The 21176-nt window shown below is 47.4% G+C and overlaps 1 protein-coding gene across 1 annotated transcript; it reads right to left on the bottom strand.

Annotated features, from left to right (window-relative positions):
* Positions 1-1158: 1158 nt before the first annotated feature.
* Cryz (crystallin zeta) lies at positions 1159-18793 on the bottom strand. The gene is made up of 9 exons (XM_051195642.1): positions 18719-18793; positions 16824-16947; positions 13814-13966; positions 10478-10641; positions 9176-9227; positions 4274-4423; positions 2296-2397; positions 2110-2205; positions 1159-1697 (listed from the first exon to the last, which is right to left on the bottom strand). Exons 2-9 carry the CDS (start codon positions 16932-16934, stop codon positions 1533-1535), a joined length of 993 nt encoding a protein of 330 aa, XP_051051599.1. The 5' UTR covers positions 16935-16947; positions 18719-18793; the 3' UTR covers positions 1159-1532.
* Positions 18794-21176: the final 2383 nt, after the last annotated feature.

The following is a 21176-nucleotide window of genomic DNA, read 5'->3' as shown; positions in this document are numbered from 1 at the left end:
AGAGAGATCTGCACGGAACCAGGCCTGGTGCTGCAACACCTTACACCTGGAAGTTAACTCAAGTGTGGCTAGTTCTACCCTCAGGCGTGCCTGGCCTATAGCAACGGCTGTGAAGTAGCATGCGATCCATGTGTGTTAGCTCCTGTTCACAAGGCAATGTGCAAACAGATCACACTGTCCATGCAAGCATCATTCCTTTATCTCTCTGCATTTAAAAAAAAAAAAAAAAAAAAAAAAAAAAAAAAAAACACTACCCTAAGGATCCAAGACATTGTCTCTCTGGGCTTTGTTAAATGTTCTTTCACAGGACAGTTCAGCAGTAAGATAACAGTGGCTAAGCTTAGGCCACGGTAATGGCTGAAACACACAGCGCATACATCAAAGCTATCAGTGGCTGCATCCCCAGCCGCATGAACAGCGATCTCTGCTCACTGCTTCTCAGAGGTCTAGGTTCAGGCTGCAAACGAATGTTCTATGGAACAAATGAAACATGGCAATTACCCACATAATCCAACAAGAAACAGGGTGATATGCTCACCACGTGGAGAAAAAACACAAGAGTGAGTGACCAAACATATCTCCTTGGACAGGAACTGGTGTGAGATTTCCAAGTGGCCGTCCTTTCATTTAGTCTAAAAGAACTCCTCTGTAGATCAGGCCTCCGAAGCAGCCACAAGGCCGGGAGCTAAGAGAAATGAGGCATCTGCTGCCCAGTGAGAGAGACAGGCACCGGCTTCAGCGCTCTACAGAATCCGCTCGTCACGACACTGTGAGCCACAGCAGCCCTTCCTTAATGTGTTAAACTTGTGAACTTACAACCACGAATCCCTTAATGGGTATCTGTACTGTACCACAGACCCAGGATGTCGCTGGCCTCCCAAGACACAGCTGGTGAGCAGCATGCGGTGAGCACGCTAGCATTTTCAGAAGTGTTAGGGGAACTGGCTGACAGCTCTCCCCGTATTGCTCGTGTTTGCCCTTTCCAGGAGCCTACAGGCTCAGATGATGATACTAGTTTTAAAAAGATGTTTTTTTTTGTTTTTTTTTTTTTTTCAGCCCAGAAAACCTTCAGAGTCCACAACAGCCAAGGCTGATCAGAGGACTGGTGACCCTTAAATGAAGCTAGGTAGGTTTGGAAGCCCATGGAGATCAATAGTCTCACTTTGAACTCGTACATTTTATTCAGATGCTTAAAGTTAACGAAGTAAGAAGTTCTGAAATGAGGCTGTGTGTGGCCGTCCATGACTTCTAACCCAGCACTTAGAAGGCTGGGACAGACAGGTCACCATGAGTTCAGGGCCAGCATGAACCAAACAAAGAAAACAGAGAGAGAGAGAAGCAGAAACAGTTTTGAGATGCATGCCAACACCATGTAAGACATCTCGCTCATCTCCGCCACGTTACTCCATCGTGCCCACTCCCTAAAGTTTAATTCATGAAACTCAATGACATGAACGCTGATTAAAGATGACGTAAGAAAGACTTGGGGAAGAAGGTGTCCCAACGACACAAGGCATCCGGGAAAGAGTTGGTCATACTAAGAGAAGAACCATTTTTCCGGTCTTCCCACTGCTGTGGATGATGTCTTCATGGGCCTGGACTACCTTCTCCAATGGGTACTCAGAACCTATCATGGGTTTCACCCAACCTTTTTCCATTCCTGCTTGGAGGATGCCGGCGAACTGTTGAAATTCCTCCTGGAGGAAAGAGATTAAAACCTTTTGGTGTTTTACTTCCTGGCAGTGAACCACGTGACTCATGTTCACGGGCATTGGGAACTTCGATATCTGAGAGCCATACCAGGAAGTCCTCTTGCAGATGTGCAGAATTCAAGTTTGCCCAGAACTACCTGTTAATTCTGTCACTCACACTGCCTAGGGCAGTGTTAGTATATGAAATACTGTCTTGAAATAGCTGCGGTTGGTTAGTATGCCTTCTCCCAAACACAGACTGGATTACACGGATGCCCTCATAGACCATCTAGTGACTGACTGATATCTACCTCTCTAGTCGGGTGACCAAGCTCACATGTACTCTGACTGCAAATCTGCTGACCGGACAGAACTCCCTGTGTTTCCATCAGCGACACCAGAGCCGCCCCTTCCCTACCTTGGTGGATGAAAAGAGAGAAACTCCAATTATACTCGTCTCCTTTGCCATGGTGTCCCGTGGGTTTATTTCAATAGGACCTCTACAGCCAACAACCTGTCATGAAAACAGCAGGTACAGAGCGAGATTACTCTGGAGTGGGGTAAAATGGCAGAGGAAACCAAAGGGATGAAGAATGGTACTTACGATCACCCGTCCTCCACGGGACAGAAGCTTCAAGTCATTATTCAGGTTTACATTCGCCAGCATCTCAACAACCACATCGACCCCCTTGTCACCGACAGACTCCTGCACCATGAAAGGGAGGAGATAGAGGTGGAGGACTGTAAAATTGCCTCTCCAGTAGCATGTTCCACGGGATGTGTTTCAGATGTCAGGCAAATGCTACGTTTTTAAGACTAAGTGCATGCGTTAATAAAATGACTCCATTACAAGGCAATAGCAAACACCAAGACTTCGGTGTGAAGACTAAGAGGCACCGGATAAACTGCCAGAATACGTAAATCTGTATGTAGTCTCTCTGTGTGTGCGCGCTAGTCAACCTGAATATAAAATACTTTTCCATAGTTAAAAATTTCCCAATATTAACAATGTTTACAGAGAGTAACAAATCAAAACTTCTCAAACCTGAGGAGTGTTCCATTGGTGCTCGTGGTGTGTGTGTGCACGTGTGTGTGTGTGTGTGCACGTGTGTGTGCGTGCATGCCTGAGTGTGTATGTTTGGGTGTGTGTGTGTGTGTGTGGATGTGTGGATGTGTGTGTATATGTATGAGTAGGTATGGGGGGGTGGCTGTAGGTTTATATCTGTGGATGAATGGCTGCAGGTCTGTATCTGTAGGCGGATGCTGTAGGTTTATATCTGTAGGCGGATGCTGTAGGTCTGTATCTGTAGGCGGATGCTGTAGGTTTGTATTTGTGGGTGAATGGCTGCAGGTCTGTATCTGTGGGTGGATGCTGTAGGTCTGTGTCTGTGGGTGGATGGCTGCAGGTCTGTATCTGTGGGTGGATGCTGCAGGTTTGTGTCTGTGGGTGGATGGCTTGCTACACTAATTCTTTCTGTATGCACTGTAAGGTATTGAGTCTCCATATTTAAAAATTGTCCTTGAAGAGTCAGCAATATTACAGTTATTTTATATTACATTTGCTTTATTTTATTTTAACAAAGTGAATACTTCCACCAAGGCATTGGAGAGAGTTCAAAGAATGGATGCTGTACAGTTTAAACCAGGAATTTGGGTGGAAAACACTACAAGCATATCTTTTACATAAGTCCTGAGTAAAAGCACAGCTTTTGCATAAGGGTTGAATACAGTGTTAGCAGGCAAAGCCATGAGTAACAGAAGGAAAGGGTTAAAGTTTAATATGAGTAACAGAAGGAAAGGGTTAAAGTTTAATATGAGTAACAGAAGGAAAGGGTTAATATGAGTAACAGAAGGAAAGGGTTAAAGTTTAATGGCCTACACTGGTCAAGGGAATTTCCACAGAGGACAAGGAAGATGAAACTGCGTACAAGAAGGACGAAGAGGGCCCTGGGAATACTTGAGTGAGTTATTAGCAGATTACAGATAGGGACTTGAGGGCTGAGGTGAGGGTTGGGGATAGAAGTCAGCGGCAGAGTGCTCGCCAGGCAAAACAGGCAGACAGATAAGATCCTGTATGAAGTGTGCCGTATGCCACCATCACCCGAACCCTCCTCGCCATGGTGGGCGGCACAGTGATAATCCTTCCCCAAGGACCCCGTTAGCAAGCAGCATCTTTTCAGGACAGATACATGTGTCCTGCAATTCTGGGAACCTGGACTGCAATGGGAATTTCACACCCCAGCAGCTGCCCTAAGAGCATCTTGCAGCTACAAACTTTACTTAGAACGCGATCTTTCAACTTCTTGAGCCATCGGACTCCAGAAAACTCCGTCTTGTTTAGTATGCATGCACAAGGTAAGCATGAGAGCAAAGGCTGAAAACTAGACGCCTGTGCCTTTTAAATCAATCAAAACACACACAGGGATAAGAGTTCACATAGACATGAAAATCAAGCAATCTCATTCATTAAGCAAAATCTTATTTATGCATTCGAAGGGTAGGAGTTAAAATAACTTGTTTTTGAAAAGAGTAAATCTCCAAGAAGCAATGTTCGGCTTTTGTAAAACTGCGGAAAACTCTACCTTGATTTTATCAATATAATTGACTTCTTTGTGATCAAACACTTCATGAGCCCCGTTTTGCAGAACAAGCTTTTTTCCTTCCTCGGAACCAGCTGTGCCCAAAACCTTTAAGCCGTGAGCTCTGGCAATCTGGCATGTAGCTAATCCAACCTGAAAAACAAAGTATAAGCCTGGCGTTACACATTCTCTGCATCCCTGAGAAGCCTTCGGTGCCTCCGGGAACTGCAGATCTCCAGTGCAGTGTTTCCCAACCTCACAGGGCCGCAGAGCAGGTGTCCTGCACATCAGATGTCCACACTACGATTCACACTGTAGCAAGATTACAGTCATGAACTAGCAAGGAAATAATTTTATGGTAGGGGGTCACCATAGTGTGAGGAACTGTATTAAAGAGTCCAGCATCAGGAAGGCTGAGAACCGCTGTCCTAGTGTATAACCTGTCCCCAGGGTGAGGAGGAAACCAGCTTTGCGTTCATATCCATCCACACCATGCTGGTGACACACACTGTGCTCAGCTTACCTGCACCGTGCTGGGGGAGGTCTCCATCATCTGTACCTGCCTTACGCTGACGAGGAACAGGAATATCTTACCCAGTCTCCCACAGCGGAACGATGCAGGATTAGACTGCATAAGGGGACCACTAACCACTGTGTGAGAGCACCTGCTAATACCTGCTTCGTGCAGGAGGTGCAGGCTTTAAAAATGGCCTCAACGCTGCTTCCTGGCGATAACTAATCAATTAAATACTTCATTCTTTATAACAAGCATTAAGGCCTCTACCATTTAAGTCAGAGACATAGGCCCATGGGCTCACATTTACTGAGAGCCTGTCTTGTCCTGCCCATGGACTGAATGTAAAAGAAAGTACATTCTAAAGACAAAGGAAGATAGTGAAGGGACAAACAACTCGGTGAAGCTAACAGAAAGTACCAGGGAGAATAACAAAACAGCCTGGGAGAGGGGTGTGGAGAGGGGCTGGAGGAGAGGAGAGGGAGGGAGGAGAGGGAGGGACACTAGCCGATGGGAAGTGAGGAGTTGGCCACGTGGGTCCAGCGGGAACAAGGTCAAAAGGCAGGAAGATGATGACTTGGCTCTGGGAGAGATCACCTGGCAGAGACAAAAGTCAGAGCCCAAGGTCCAGAGCAAAACGGCCCTGGACAATATTGAGAGCCATGGCAATCACCCGAGACCCCAGACACTCAAGGGGTGGTGACAGCTGGAACCTCTAGACACAGGGTATAAAAATCACGCCACTGAGAACAGCCCTACCAAATCAGGGCGCGGGCTTCCTGACTGCATCCATTTGCTCTTATTTTCCAAGGGAAACAAACCCTTCCCAGCTGTGATTTATCATAAGCTTTTATACCCCGTTTTATTCAAAGTCAATTTGGAAAAGCACTCGCTGCTTGAAAAAAGGTAACTGCTCAGTCATTTCTTTTTTCTTTTCTTTTTAATCGTTTGTTTATTTCTATTTTATGTGCATTGGTGTTTTGCCTGTATGTATGTCTGTGTGAGGGTGTCAGATAGTGGACTTGCAGCCAGGTGTGAGCTGCCACGCAAGTGCTGGGAATTGAACCTGGGTCCTACGGAAGAGCAGTCAGTGTCCTGAAACCACTGAGCCATCTCTCCAACTCCCCATTTCTTTTTCTTTTGAGAAACTCATCACATAGCCCACGCTGTCCTGAACTCATCGTGAGCCTCAGCCTCAGCCTCCTATGTGTTAGAGTTCTCAGCATGAGCTGCCATGTTTGGCTGCTACTTTCCATTAAAGACCAGCATTTCATACACAGACCAGGACTGTGGTGACATGTTATATATGATCTATTAAAGCTTGCCAAGGCCAGCCACACAAGACACAGAGCCAGGTGGTGGTGATACGCACCTTTAATCCCAGAGCCATACTAGCTAGCCAGGACTCGAGACAGGCAGATGGATCTATGTCTGTTAGTTCAAAGCCACGCTGAGCTACATGAAATTGATCTAGTTCTAAAGAGAAACAGCTCACACAAAGGTGATCTCAGCACTTTAATCCCGGGATCTAAGAGGTATAAGAGGAGGAGGCTGCAGTCTGCAGTCTGAGGTTTGGTGAGGAGATTTCTTCCCCAGCCACACTGGGAGAGGACTGCCCTTTCAGCCTGAGGTAGAGGTGAGAGCCAGTGACCGGCATTTTCCACTCAGGACTCCTCTTGGCCTGAGAAGCTTGTACACAGCCTTAGGCATGTGGACACAAGAAACAGACAAATCAATCCGACCTCTCAGAGTTTAACCCATTATTCTGACTTTGTAATTGTCAAGGGTAAGAATGGCACTACACATAAACATGTAATGCAAAAGTGGCAGGCATATTTAGGCACACTTCAGAAACTGATGGAAATTCTTCCTACTCCCAGGTCAAAATTTATTGAATTGTTTTTTAATGAAACTCAAGGCAGCAATTCCATATCCATACCAGTTTTCAAAGCCAAGCCTCCTTTGTGAGTGTCACCCCACCTTGTCAAAGCCATACATTCTAACACCGTACACTTCACAGATCACATAATGACGCATGCTGACTTAGGATCAGTAAGTAGGCTAGACTGCCTCCCACGGGGCCACGTCAGGAACCATGCTGTAGGAGTGGGGAACCAGCTCATGCATGTTGTCCTCCGATCGCCAAGAGCATGCACAGACCCACAAGTGCTCCATTAAAAGTGAAGGAAGCTGTGGTCTGGACGGCCAATGGGAAGACAATTACAATGAAAAAAACTCACGTGAGCGGGAGTAATTCTAGCAGCCTGGGCTAAGACTGTAAGGTCTCTGGGGCGGATGAGGCCATGCAAGTCAGGCTATGGCAGGGTTTCCACAATCTAACAAAAACAGGCACGCAGGACTCCACAGCCCACTGGGCGAAACACTGCCCTGTAGGGCCATCTCAATCTATTCCCATGACTTACATTTTCTATTAACACTATGACTCTAGTAAAATCACACGCCTTAAGGCACAGACTTAACGCAAGCATATCACATAACGTTACCCTTTGAGGGGCCACTCAAGAGTCTTCTGAATGGCTCTGCCTGCTGTTTTCTTGCCCAAGAGATTACACACCATTACCTGTCAGCTATTTTTCTCCAACTTATTTGCTAACACTAAAATGAGGCACTCCCCGCCAACATACTGGGACAGCGGCTGTGTTCGTGAGTCCACATCACTTTAAAACCACAGGAATGTGGACTAAGTGGAGAGTACAGACAGAAGCCAGGCCAAAGCCAGCGCTGTCTCCCTCAGATAGGGCAGGGGGATCACAGGCACTTACTGCATGTGCCCGGCACACAGCCTGTTCTGGCCAGCTCTGAAAACCAACGGTTTGGATTGTACCTTTTAAAAAGGCAAACCGATCCCTCTGAAGCGACACGGCTTTCTACGTGTGGGAGGGTGGAGGGAATAGATCGACTTCCTTTAAATTCCTCTCTCTCCACTGAACCAAGATCTCTCTTCTCTACAGGGCGCCAGGCTCTGAGAAAGCCACAGCAGTTTAAAGGGACACAGGTGCTTTTCAACCCTTTGGTTATTAGGTTAAATTTAAACCGCATCCAGCACCAGCCTTTGGTGATGGTAAACAGCGAGTCCAGCTGCTGTGTTTTCTCAAGCTGTGGAGACACCTTGGGCTTCTTGATAAATGGTCTGATTTGTGAAATCCCCCAGGAGTGATTTCTTTGAGTCATCCAGGAAATAAGGAAGTCCATCTCCTAAGATACAAAGTGGCCTGACTTTTTGAGTTACCTGGCACTTTTAGAGGCAGGGTCATACTGTCAGGGCACTACCATCATCCCATGGGGCATGCTGCCCTAGAGTTAACCCTTTCCATACCCTCCCCGGAACACCCAGAACTGAAGGTGAGCCATTATGCCCCAGGCCCTGGGTTTAAACAACGTGACATCTTGTCTCCAACATTTCCAAAGTCTCTCTGTGCTGGAGTTTGAATTCCAAATGCATCGCTCTAGCTTTCTCTCCATGCTCCTTGGAGACAGACTGCAGTAAGGTTCCTGAGGAGGAGTACAACACTTGCTGCTTGGTGGTTTCCCAAAGGGGCTTAGGTGCTATGTTCTGAATCCGTTCCCCACTAAATGTTAGCGTTCTCAGGCTTGGCTTGTGGTGCTGAGCACACAGCTATAAACCAGGCACTGCTCGAATGTCGAGAAGCTGACCACTGCCCAAGAGGTCTCATGAGCCTTATTTTGCTAACTACTGGGATAGGGAACAGCTACTGTTAACCTCTGAACGGCTTAAAACGCCGCATAATTTAAGACCAGTCGACATCTGCCATCTTGGTGCGTGGCTCCCAACATGGGTGGGAAACCCACCACATTGATTTTTTTTTTTTTTTAAATGAGGGGCCCTGTTGAATTTATTGAGCACAAAGTTCTACAGCATCAGTCATGAACTCCACTCAGGGACCACATCTTATGAAGTTTCGTGGCATTAAAGGCAGGGTAGGGGAGCGTGACTATAAAATTGGCTCTCCAAACTGACTTTATGGACAATGTCCGCGTCCCAGCATGGGTGGGGGAGGGATGCACCAGGCCTGGTCCCAGCTGAGGAGCTACTGGCAGCTGATGGTGGCTGGGAGAGGAAGGCATGGCCTGCAGGGGTTTGGCACTCAATGGCTTCTCATGTGGGCATCACTGACTTTGGACCCAATGGATTATTTTAAAAGAAGAGGTGGACATGAAGCTGGGAAGGACAAGTGTGTTGGGAGGGATCTGGGGGTTAGATCAAGCACACTGAGTGTATGTATGAGATCCTTAAAGAATAATTTAAAAACTTTTAAAAATCAAGAAGGTAAAGGGATTTCAGGAAGTGTTACTTGAGACCCATAACTCCACGCTCACTTAAATACGGACGTAAAAACAGAGGTACTTACGCCTCCACTGGCCCCGTGGACCAGGACGATTTCCCCAGCTCGTGCGCGGGCACTGCAGAACAAAGCAGAGGGGCCGTTACTCTCCTCTGAAGCGAACCAAGAGCTGGCATTTCCCGTCATCTCTGAGGAGCCCCTGCCTGTGCTTCAGCTAACACTGAGGGGCTACTGCACCCTGACATGGAGTCAAATATCCTGACCCCAGGGCTCAAGGGTGCTGCCCAGAGCCGCAGTGAATAGACACCTCCCACAGTACCCACTCCAGAGATGCCACAGATGTCTATTGCCTGCCTCTGACCATGATGGGCACAGAAGCTGCACTGCACTACCGTCTTTGTGTACTGGTGGAATTTCTGAACCAGAACTGGAGTCCCTCATGCCCATGTGTCCCCACAGAGAGTGTCCCCGGACAAGTTTTCTTAGCTCAGTCTTTGTCCCGTGGTTCAGGGTTACCCAGCTAACAGCAGGTGGACTGCTTTGGGCAGGGCTAAAAAATATCCTTGCCTCTCCACACCTCTGAAAACCAGATCTGAGCAGTTCCCAAAAATGCAGTGCTGAGTCACCGAGGCCCCCACGCCACCCCATAAAACATACAGGCTTTCCACCTGTGTACGTTACCACACGGTTTAAAACCCTGAATGCTAGGGACAGGCAAGTCAGCATGGGGAGTCCTCCATTATTCAAACACGCAAGGCTTCACTTCGCCAGCACCACACCCCTTATAACCCAGCTCATTCTGGGAATACGGTAGGAAGGCCCCTGTTTTGAGACCCGTTCATTCCAGAATGAGAGCCAACTGCTCACAGTTTACAGCTGGCAGTCAATGGAGCCTCCCTAACCCTTGCTTATGAACAGGGAAGACAGGGAGAGAGACAGAGTCTGAATGACAAATTGACATGACAGACATCCAAAGCCCTGATACCCTAAATGTACAAATGTAGGGGAAGATGACGACTGACCATATACACTGAGAGATAAAATACACCTTGAAAACGGCTAGAATACGTTTTCCAGAATCTCAAGGCCCTGAGGTAAGTATTTATCTGAGTCTTAGTCACTATTCTGTTGCTGTGAAGAGCCTTCCAATATTTCTGGGAAAATAATCTCCATTCATGGGGATTGATTTCCTCTTTTTAACTCAAAATGATCAGACTTCTGTCCCCTCTGTGATGGTCATGACCCCAGGAATGCTTAACGACAAACGACCAGCAGCCCTTTTTTGACAAGCAGCCACAGGGCAGGCAGAAGGCAGGTGGCGAGGGCTGCCTGAGTGGGCTGGCTGTGAAGTCACCATGCTCACCTCACCTGTGGAACAGAGCTCGGCAGGCTGTGAAGTATGGGATGCCAAGTGCAGCCCCTTGCTTGAAGTCCAGTGTCTCAGGCAGGGGGTAGACAGTGTGATCCGATGCAAGAGCAAACTCTGCATAACCGCCAGAAACTGTGCTGGAGCAGAAGACCCGGTCACCTCTCTGAAAGAGAGATCGGCGAAGGCGCGCATCTGAGACTCCGGTTAGGCCAAGATGCATGAGACTCTCACAATGCCAGCCTTCAGTGAGAAATAACCATTAACACATGGATATCTCCAACTCAGGATCTCATGAACAAACAACAGCAAACCCTGACACTGTGCACATGTTTTCTAAGCGGGGACTTACAAAAAGACCCTGTACCCTTGTACATAACCACCACAGTGACCTAGGGAAGATAGGAAAGAGGCGTGCTCCATCGCTCCCACTACAGATGAGGAAACAGAAGTGCACATGAGTGCAGTATCTTCATCCAACTAAGCATCACCCTGAATCAGCAGGACGGTCAGAGCAGACCCCGTACCTCTCACAGCAGGAAGCAGAGCACCCTGTTAACGACACCTGCTACCCCCTGGTCAGGGGGAAGCGCACGCACAACCTGCTCTAGCACGCCCCACATGCTGGCTGCCCGGACACGGGCCTGCGTCTTTAGGGAGAAAAAGACAAAAGAAATAGGAAGACCATCAAGTAAAATACAGTGCAATGATGGCCTCAGAACACTCAAACTGGCCCTATGATAAAGAAATGTGAAAAGCATTGGGCTGTAGGAGGGACGTAAAAAGGAGACTGAGAGCCAAAGGCAAGTGTGAGCATTGGGCAGGGTCGTCTGAGAACGGGCAAGGAAGATCAGTTAAGAGGAGTCCCTGTTTTATGGCTTGAAAACAGCCCGGTTCACTTCCGTGAGATTCAAACATTAAGAACTTGCTAGAAGGAAAACGTGAGGGACACCAGAGGCAACACACTGTCCCAAATCTCAAGCACGCCCACCTCCAGGAGGGGAGGGACAGGGAGACATGCCATGGTAATGCAAGCAAGCATGGCGTGATGGGGCCGAGAAAAGAAGGCGGTGATTGAACGCTGGGGGACGCGGGTGTGTGAGGCAGGTCAGGAAGTCATGACAAGAGCTGAGGACAGGGCTGGGATGAGGTGACACAGAGAAGGAAGCCCGGTGGCAAATGCTGAGACACGGTACTCCCTTCCGCTCCCGCAAAACAAAGCTTTTACCTCAAAGGGAGCAAGAATTCATCCCGGAGCCTTGAGGGACCACAGCCTGGGAACAGAGATTCTAGTCAGTTCCGCTCCATGTCCCCATGCGTTAGCGGCTTCGTGAAGTAAAGAACAAAGAAAGCCATCAAGCAAGCACTTTTCAAATACATTAGTGGGAACATCTCGGGAGGCAGTTCCAGCAGAGTCTGATGCTATTCTTAACACCGAGGTCGGGGGAGGCTTCCGGTCTGTGTGTGCACTCCCAAAGACTCTCCAAAGAGCCATGCAGATGGATGTTAGGTCAAAAGAAGGGGTGAGGGTAGGGCCCTGCATGGACGCCCCCCCCCAGGCACCCTGAGCAAGCCTGAGCTGTTAACTGGAACACTCCACACTTTCAGCTGGAGCATCTTGCCCAGAGTTGTTACTGGCACCCTCCAATTGCTAACACACACCTGCTGGGGAGGAGCTAAGCCCACACTTATACTCCTGACTCTGAGATTGCTCTCCACCATGCTGTGAGTCAGTATACAAGCCCGCTCCTTCCCCTCAATAAAGGGCGTTCCTGTCAGCAGGCTTGGATAGACAGACTGAGATAAGTCAGCTCAGGGCTCACAACATCCCCGCTCTACATCATCATGGAAGCTACTCCAGCCCGTTGGGTTTGCACAATCATCAATACGGGTTACGGGGCTATTTTCTGGGAGTTTTGTATGCAGCACACGATGGACGCGGGACAGAACTGACATCTGTGAGGTCTTGCTTCAACACCAAAGCACACAAGAAACAGATGTGAGTTCGGGCTCCGGGAACAGGAGAAGGTAGCAGGTGCCTATACATTCCAGGTCAAGTTACTTCAATAGAGACAACCTAAACTACGCTACCGGCAGGGATCACACCCAGCAGGAGGAGGGGACTGAGTGAGGAGGGGCCTCCCCTCCCGGGGAGTGAGCAGGGAGAAGAGTGTGGCATATCCTATACCTTCCCTGTCGAGGAAGGGAGCGGCCAGAGGCACGGGACTGTTAAGCACTGAGACACAGGAACGAGACTCATAACGGAAATTTAACTGTTTGATTGACAGCCAGAGAGCACCATTTCAGACACAGTCCTAGTGATGGGCTGAGGAAGGAAACAGGATGAGAGGGTGTCTATGGCTAAGGACCACTGCGGGAAGGGAGTAAACACAGAAAGCAGGTCTGGATGGGGCTGCGGGCTTAACAGGACTAAGGCAGCACCCACAGAGCAAGGATGGAGAACAAGGTGCCAAGAGGAAGGGACACAGGCAGCACCGGAGAAGCCGGAGGAAAGGCTGGGTCTTGGCTTTGTTGTTGTTTAAGAAAAAGTTAACCGACAGAAAGTGTCAAGTGTCATCGGGAAGTTAAGATGGATAGTGACGTAAAAGGGCCGCCGATTCCGGGAGAATAGTGACCATTAGTGGCATTAGCAACAGAGTCTTAGAGACTCGATGGAGGGGGCAGACGCCACACTGCCATGAGCTGAGAAGTAGAGAGCTGCAGGAATCGGCTCACTTCCTGCACAGGGGCGGGTTACGTTCCTCCTATTAAGCGCAATACTGGTGACTATGGTGCCAATGGTGAGCAGGCCAGGAAACTAGGAGGCAAGAGGGTAGCCATAAGATGCCACAAAGACACCATCCACACCTGGCATGTCTTTTGGCAGAACAGTGATGACAGCCATGATCGCAGCTCTGATGTCTACTCCAAAATGGCATAGTGACGCCGCATGTGCTCATGGTTTATTTATCCTCCCAAAGAGTTAACCTTTCCTCTACCTTGTGAAAAGAAATTTAAAAATTCTGTCTGTGCATGACAAGAGTTCGGGCCACGTGTCATCTCCCTATCTGTTTCCTTCGCTCACAAGTTTCTATGAGACTAAATGGACCACAACTCAACTCATTCGGTGAGTTGTGACGGCACAGAAATTACCCGGTGTTGATTTCCAACAGTGCAGACAAGCAAGGCCTCTGGATAAGAAACACTTTCTTTTCTGACCAGGAGTCCCCCAACTAGCAGAAACTGTGCAATGGGTACCTTTGAAAGCCTTTAAAGCTATCACTAAATTTCAAAACAATGCTGTTAAGTTAAAATAGAAATAATTACGAATAGAATACCTTGAAAGAAGACACACCATCTCCAATGGATTCTATGACCCCAGCCACATCAGTGCCTGGAGTGTAGGGTAAGGTGGGTTTTCGACTGTAGGTTCCAGAGCGAATATACGTCTCTACTGGGTTGACACCACAGGCGTGCACTTTGATTAGAACCTGTAGTGACGATACAATTCAGTTCACACAGAGCGCTGCGGCACTGCCTTACAAAGATGCTGCAGGGATAAGGACGGAGCTAGGAAAACTGAGCAACGCGGTAAGACTGAACAAGCTCCCACCTACAAGCCTGTATTCTAAGTCTGCAGTAAGGAGGGAGGTAGGCTGGCTTACACACTACTCTCAACTTTCAGCAAACAATAAAGGATGCCGAAAGAGGGGTGTCCCAGCCAACTCCACGTGTCCACAAGATCTACTCCCTCTTCTTAGATATGTACGAGGAACAGCATTTCCCAGGGTCCAGGCCAGTTTTTATGTCAATCTGGCGCACACTACGGCTCCCTGAGAGCAGGGAACCTCGGTAAAGAAACTGCTTCCACGAGGTCTGACTGTACACTAGCCTATGGGGTATCTTCTTAAACGCCGATGTGGGAGGGCCCAGATCATGGTGGGCGGGGCCACCCCTGAGCAGGCTGAGCAAGCCATGGAGAGCAAGCCAGTGAGCAGCACCCTCCATTGTAGTGTTGACATGAGACAACTCATGACTAGCTAGCTGTAATGGTGCACCTTTTTATTACACCCTGGCCAGTTTCAAATAGAACTACAGTCAAGAATTTTCTGCCACACAGTGCCTAACTACATATGTCACAGCCAGTTCTGTTGAGAAATTTGGTTGCTAAAAATTTTCTTCCTACAGGATCCATTGGAGCAATCATCGTCCCATTTCAGCAGGAAGTAATCTTAATATGACTACGCCCCCTTTCCCTACCCTTGGAATTTTGGGATAATAGTCATCGTCTTTGGGTTGGTTTTAGTTATTTGGGATTGGGTGATGCTTACACTCGGGTTTATCTTTTAGACAGGAATAGGGAATGGTGGGTAAAGGTATGGTTTAGATGGGATATAAGTAGATTAGCCTATTTCCTTGAGAATTTGAGTATGAATGAGATAGTATTTTACAGCTTACATTGTTATGTATTCCTATGTGGTAAGCTATGTAAAATTAAGTTTATATTTTGTTATATTGTGTTAAATGTTTCCACTTATAATATTTATGCACATTATTTTTTTACCATATTCTATGTATGTATACTTTTCCTGTATTCAAGACATTTTGTATATTGATACAATTTGGGATATTTATCTTGCTGCCCTTTATAGTTCTACCTCTTGTCTTGACACTTATACTCTACCTCTATTTTAGGGATTTACATGTAGGTATATGTAAATAGTTATATTGTTTAAGTATTTGTTCCTGCTTTACTCAGGAAAGTTTTAATCAGTCTTTTAGCTAAGTTCCCGAGTATTACAGATTATCTTCACTCACATTTCCTGTACCTATGAGATTAGTCAGATATAGATGCTTAATCTTCAATCACTTCATAGACATGCAGAACATGGCATTTAAATGTTTTAATATTAGTACTCCATTGACATGAGACACTGTTGCTCCTGACAGCACCGTGCACTTTCCCGAAAATATGTTGGACACTGTTGTTGCTCCTGCTGGAGTTCAATCTCGCCTCAGCTAATGGCCTGTTGGGCATAGAATTGCCCCCACCTTGACCACTGATTTGGACATGCAGTCCTATGTGCTTGCAGGAGACAAATATAGAAGACTGCTTGACCTTGCCAAGTCAGGGTAAGACAGCCATTCTGTTTCCCTGCTGTTGTTGTGGTCTGTCAAGTTCTCTTGGCCTTAGCCAAATCTGGGTGTACCAACGTCGCTGTGAGACCTAGGGTGACTGTTCAGGTGGCTTGCTGTTTCTGTCCTTGCTGCACCTTTTGGAAGTTGTCCATCCGCATTTCCTGTCTACTCTAGTATTGTTATTTTCCTTCTCAGGTCTTGATGAGGTTGAAGATTAAACTATCACAACTATTATTCTCTCTTCCTAGTTAGATATATTAGGTACTAGACTTACATTTTCCAGCTTAGGACAACTCTATTGTAAACTCAATTATGCCCTCACCCTAGGACTAGATATGTAGGTCATTTTGTTCTCGATTTTCCTTTTCTTAGAGCACACTTGTTATTCACTGTTTTGTATATAGTTTTGTATTAAGCCTAAATCTTTTCTTTAGACTAAAAGGGGAATTGTAGTGAGGTAGTCCTTCTGTAGCACTGACCACGCCCATTGGGGGGTGGAGCGATGGGCGGAGGTGACCTGAGGAAGGAGGGTCGGAGGGGGCCAGGAAAGGCTCTCTCTTTCTGGCGTGACTCGGACAGGAGAGGATCGGGTTGAATTTCCTGGTGTTCATCTGTCTAGGTTGTAAGTTATTTCTCCCTGAATAAACATCTATTCGGCCTATTTGTTTATCCTGATCCTTATTTACCGCAATACTCCATGGCCTCTGCGTCAGCTCCTGCCTCCGGGTTCCCGCCCTGCCTGAGTTCCTGCCCTCACTGCTTTGGATTTGGACGATGAACTGTGATCCAAATGATCCACTATGAGCGCAATGGCTCCGCTCACTCCCAAGCTGCTTTTGATTAGAGTGTTTCACCACAGCAATAGGAGCCAAAGACGCGTTGGTGTTGGGCAGTGGACTACTTACTGTAATGACAGGCCGACCCAGCTGGGGTTTGGTGGAATGTGGAAGACACTACTGCAGCTTGGTTTTGCTGTGTTCAGATTGTGACTGTTCCTCTCAGAGTAAGAATGCATTGACTTACTGTGATTTTTACAAGAGCCACAGTGAGGAGACTGTGAACTTTTAAAGAGGTTTTGAAGTTTTACATAGACTTTGAATTCTAAAGTGTTTGATTTTGTAAAGGCTATGGGGCTTCTTAGATTGTAAAAATATTTTATATTGTGTTATCAGTTTGTGATCTTGGCCTGCACTGATTAACTATCCCCACCTGATGGCCTTTTGGGACGGGAACCGCCACGTTGGACTGGAGCTTCAGCACTTCTGGTCCACCAAATTCAAACACTCGAATCGCCCTCATCAGCTTCTGTCCAGTTGCCATTATGACCTAGAGACTAAGAAAAAAATTAGTATTATCATATTATACCCAGGTTATCGCTGTTTTTCTCCCCTACTGAGAGGACAGATCAAACAAATTTTCAAACAGTTTAAACCAGGAGCTTGCCAATGATCTCATTTCGTGTTTAAGAAATTTCACCCTGAAAATCCTTCTGCTACAAAGCAAAATAGTCCATACTACTTCCCATGAGGACCACATGCCTTCAACAAGGGACTCAAACATGCAAACAAAAACATCTGGACCAACATAGCAGAACGCCATATCTGATGGGCGTTTGTTTGTTTGTATAAGCTTGGGTGGTAGTAAAACTTTAACCAACAAAAATTAGATTTAGGGACCATTAGTGAAGATCTGAAATGCTCCAAACATATATAAAGAAGGAATAAACATTTATGCCTAGCTTTTAATAATGTAAGCCATTACAGACAATAACTGAAACCTATCACCCTCCTCCTCCTCCTCTAAATCACCTCTGGGCCACACTTTTAAAATTGGTTAGTACCATAAATTCAATGCTAGTAATTGCCCAGCATGATTACATGCATCCAGGAGCAACATAAGCAACTATTTTGTATATTTACTACCTTTATTTAGATTGAATTTATTTATACTTTATTTCCTTTAGCATTCAGTCTTTGAAAAGTATCAGGTTATGGAAACATCGGGCTTCCTGTAGTTTTTTTAAGTGTTTTGTTGAGCACATGCCAAGGGCACAGGAGTGTAGGTCAGAGAACAGCCAAGCCATCTCTTCCCTTCCATCATGTGGGTCCAAGGAATCAAACTGAGGTGTATGGTTTGGTGGCGAGCGTCTCTACACACTGACTGAACTATCTCTCACAGGCCCTCTGGAGTTCACTGTCACAAAAGGAGAAAGAAAATTTAAACCTAAAAAAAAAAAAAAAAAAAAAAAAAAAAAAAACACAGCGCAGCTCTTTATACGTTACAAAGGTCCAGGTAATCTTTCTACCCTCCTGTTATTACTGAAGGGAAGAGAAAACCCAGTTAAAAATAAGCTCTAAGAAAAGCAAAGCTAATTAGCAACTAAAATTATGCAACTGGAAATACCACACTGGTAGATATATAATAAACAGGTTTTAACTGTATCTCCATACTTTTCATTGTGGCTTTTCCTAATTTCTTTCAATAAACCAAATCAAATAGTGAGACTCTGCTGCCCCTGGGAGGTTTCTGTTATCTTGAAGAACAATCACATCCCCCAAACACCAGGAATATCAGGGACGAAAAGCTCAGAAGCCGAGAAAAACAGATGCAGAGATCCAGTCTAGGAAAGAAGTCAGGTGCAGCAAGGCATTCACTCTGTCCCCACCTGTTGCACTGACCACGCCCAGTGGGGGATGGGGGCAGGGCCGTGACCTGGGGGAAGTAGGTCTGGGGTAGGGGAGCTCTCTCTCACTTGCTGGATGGAGACAGAGGGCATCCAGAAGCATCCTTGGAACTGGAACCTGCTGGCGTTCATCTGTCTCTGTTGTAAGTTATTTCTTCCTGTTGTTTCTATCTGTTTTCCCTGATTCTTATTTTTCCACGATAGTCAGGCAAAACACTAACAGTAAGCATGCACTGGTCCTTGTTCACTTAACATACAGGACTTCAACATTAAATGTGAGTGTGGCCAAACTCTCTCCCCGGAGAGATGTAAACAAAGACTCCCACCCCATTATGGGGCCTCAGCAACAAGGCAAGTCCTACTCAGGGCTCCAGTCAGTTTATAATGCTGACTTACAGGGTCTGGGTGTGGGGTTACTTACAAGGGTGCAGATGGAAAGTCTCACCCAGCATGCGTGGGTTGTTGCTGGAGTTTCTTCTCCTGCCAGGTCCCGCCGCTATAGTCCCAAATGAACACACAGAGACGCTATGTTAATTATAAAACTGTTGACCGACGGCTGGGGTGTCTTACTGGCTTAATTACTGACCCATAACTACTAATCTAAGTATTTCCACATGGTCTTGTCTTACCAGAGGAGTATACAGTGCTTTATTCATCAACCAATAAGAGAAACATACAGAAGGACACCCCTCCCCTGCCCCCCTCCGTCAGTGGATAGATGACAACCCTCTCCAGTTATCCTTCCATCTCACAAACGTGCTGGGCCTTCTGGGACAATGGGGCAGAACCGCATACAGTTGGCCCTGAGGCATGGAAGGGAATGGCTGCAATGTCAAGTAAGAGTCCAATGACCCCAGCTGTCTAGGAGGGGACAGCGACAGTCACCAAACATGATCTGGGGAATCTCCTGTAAGTAAGCAGTCACACACAGCTGCTTCACTCAGAGGATGGCGCTTTCAATAGTGAGTGGCTGTGCTAACCCAGAAACAGAAAGCCTGAAAAGACTATGTAATAATAAAACCAAAGTTGTTCTAAACCAGCGTCTGTGTCTTGCTGCTAACTCGTTTATTTCCTTACACTTTGAGGGTGAGAAGAAAGGAGGAGAGGGGAGGAAGGCAGAGACTTCCCACTCTGCCCTGCGCCTCCGAGACTGGTATCAGACTTCCTCGACTCTCCACCACTGTGTCCTGTGTGTCCTGAAGCTGCACTGAGCCTGTGCATTCAACTAATCCGGTTCCACACCCAACTCACTACCCTTGAATTCAACCACACGACCATCCTCCCACCAACGCTCTATCAAAGGGAATCACAAAGAATAAATCAGCGAGATATACCAATAGCAACTAAGAAAACCCTCGGACCGTTTAATACCCAGACTTTCCTAAAATGTGTGGTGTTTTTAATTATCTTCACCATGGGCAAAAACGAAGTTACTGAAACTGTTACCTTACGCAGAACTAAAAGCAAAGCCCCGTTTTATGAGTGAGAAGACATCAGAGGAGGTTCAGGGCCTGGGACAGCCTCACACAGGACATAGAGGCGGAGCCAGAGCTAAGTCCTGAGCCTTGAGCGTTGGCTGATTTTGCTTTTCCAATTTATAATCTTCCAAATTCACTGTAGGAAATGTTGGCTTAGATTGCCTTAAATTTCTCTGAAATGAATTCTGGAATGTAGGAGAAACTGGGTGGAAGATGTCACCAAGCATCAGGCTGGAGTGTTGTGTGATATTTTGATCACATTTCAACAATAAACTTTGATTTCACCCAGCCGGTGGAGCTAGCCACTGGCCGAGCGTAGAAGTCTGGGACTGAGTTACAGATAGAGGGACAGGAAATAGTATGGCAGGGCTGAGACAGGACCTCAGCCTTCTGGTCTGGTGGCTTCTCTGTCACCTCTCTGACCATATCTGACTCGTTATTTTTTTTTTAATCAATGAGGAATTTGTGGATATACTTTTAAATGAAAACTAAGAAAGAGACCCAACAGTTATCAGAAGTACTGCCATGCGCTAGATAGGCTCCTCGGGGCATGTGGCTTATGTATTAACTTGGAAACGCAAATAAATGATCAAAACTAAAGTGGCCAGTGCAAGGGTCACGACTGTGTGACGTTGCCGTGGTCTTGCACTCCGGTGACAGAGGGTGGGGAGAAGTACTGCTGAGTGCTGCGCGACCTAGAGCAGGAGCCACGGTGGCTTTGTGGGCTCAGGAGCAGGGGCGAGCAGCGCACACAGACCTTCTTTGCACCTTTCAGTCATTACCCTGTCTTTTCTGCTCTCTGCTCGCGGTCCTCCAGAAGGTGTAGTAACAAAGCACTAGCGCTTTCCTCTCGGTCGCTGCGATGCCCGACTTATTTCAGACTGTGGCGGGTCGGTGCCACTGAGCCTGAATGCAGACAACACCTCCAGCTGCGTGCACTCTGGAGGCCGCAGCGCGGACCGTCCTCTGCCTGGGGCCGGCCGGGGACTTGCGAGCTCGGGGAGCCGGGCGAGCGCACGGGCCAGGGCGGTGGCTGCAGCCTGGGCCCCCCGGCCGCCCGCGGTGCCTGCCTGGGGCTGGTTTTCGCTGTTGATGGCTGTGAGGCTTTTTCTGTCCGTCTGTCTGTCTTTTAAAGCGTCCCAGCACACAGGGCTAGGAGCCTGCAGCCCTGGGTTGTGAGCCAGACCCGGGGACGCAGGGACGGGAAGAAAAATCGTGGCGTCCTAGAACCACTTACCCTTCTCTGGAGCGGGAAGCGAAGCCTCCAAAGCTCCGGACGTTCCCGGGCAAAGCCGACCTGCAAAGCCGACGCGCCGGCCGGCGTCCTCCAACTTTAGCGAGGCCCCGCCCCGCCCCGCCCCGCCCCGCCTCCTCTCGGCTGCGCCCGCCGCCGCGCGAGTG

The sequence above is a fragment of the Phodopus roborovskii genome, unplaced genomic scaffold (genome assembly GCF_943737965.1).
Source record: "Phodopus roborovskii unplaced genomic scaffold, PHOROB, whole genome shotgun sequence".
NCBI classification, from domain to species: domain Eukaryota; kingdom Metazoa; phylum Chordata; class Mammalia; order Rodentia; family Cricetidae; genus Phodopus; species Phodopus roborovskii.
Note: the sequence above shows the minus strand (reverse complement) of the source record. Positions and strands in the feature narration are given on the sequence as shown.

Coding starts and splice junctions, on each gene's coding strand:
- Cryz (XM_051195642.1), bottom strand. CDS start 16,934: ATGGCAACTGGACAGAAGCTGATGAGGGCGATTCGAGTGTTTGAATTT. Junction 2,398..4,273: donor ATTATATTGATAAAATCAAG/GTAGAGTTTTCC, acceptor TTCATGGTGCAG/GAGTCTGTCGGTGACAAGGG. Junction 1,698..2,109: donor CTCTCTTTTCATCCACCAAG/GTAGGGAAGGGG, acceptor TCTTTCCTCCAG/GAGGAATTTCAACAGTTCGC.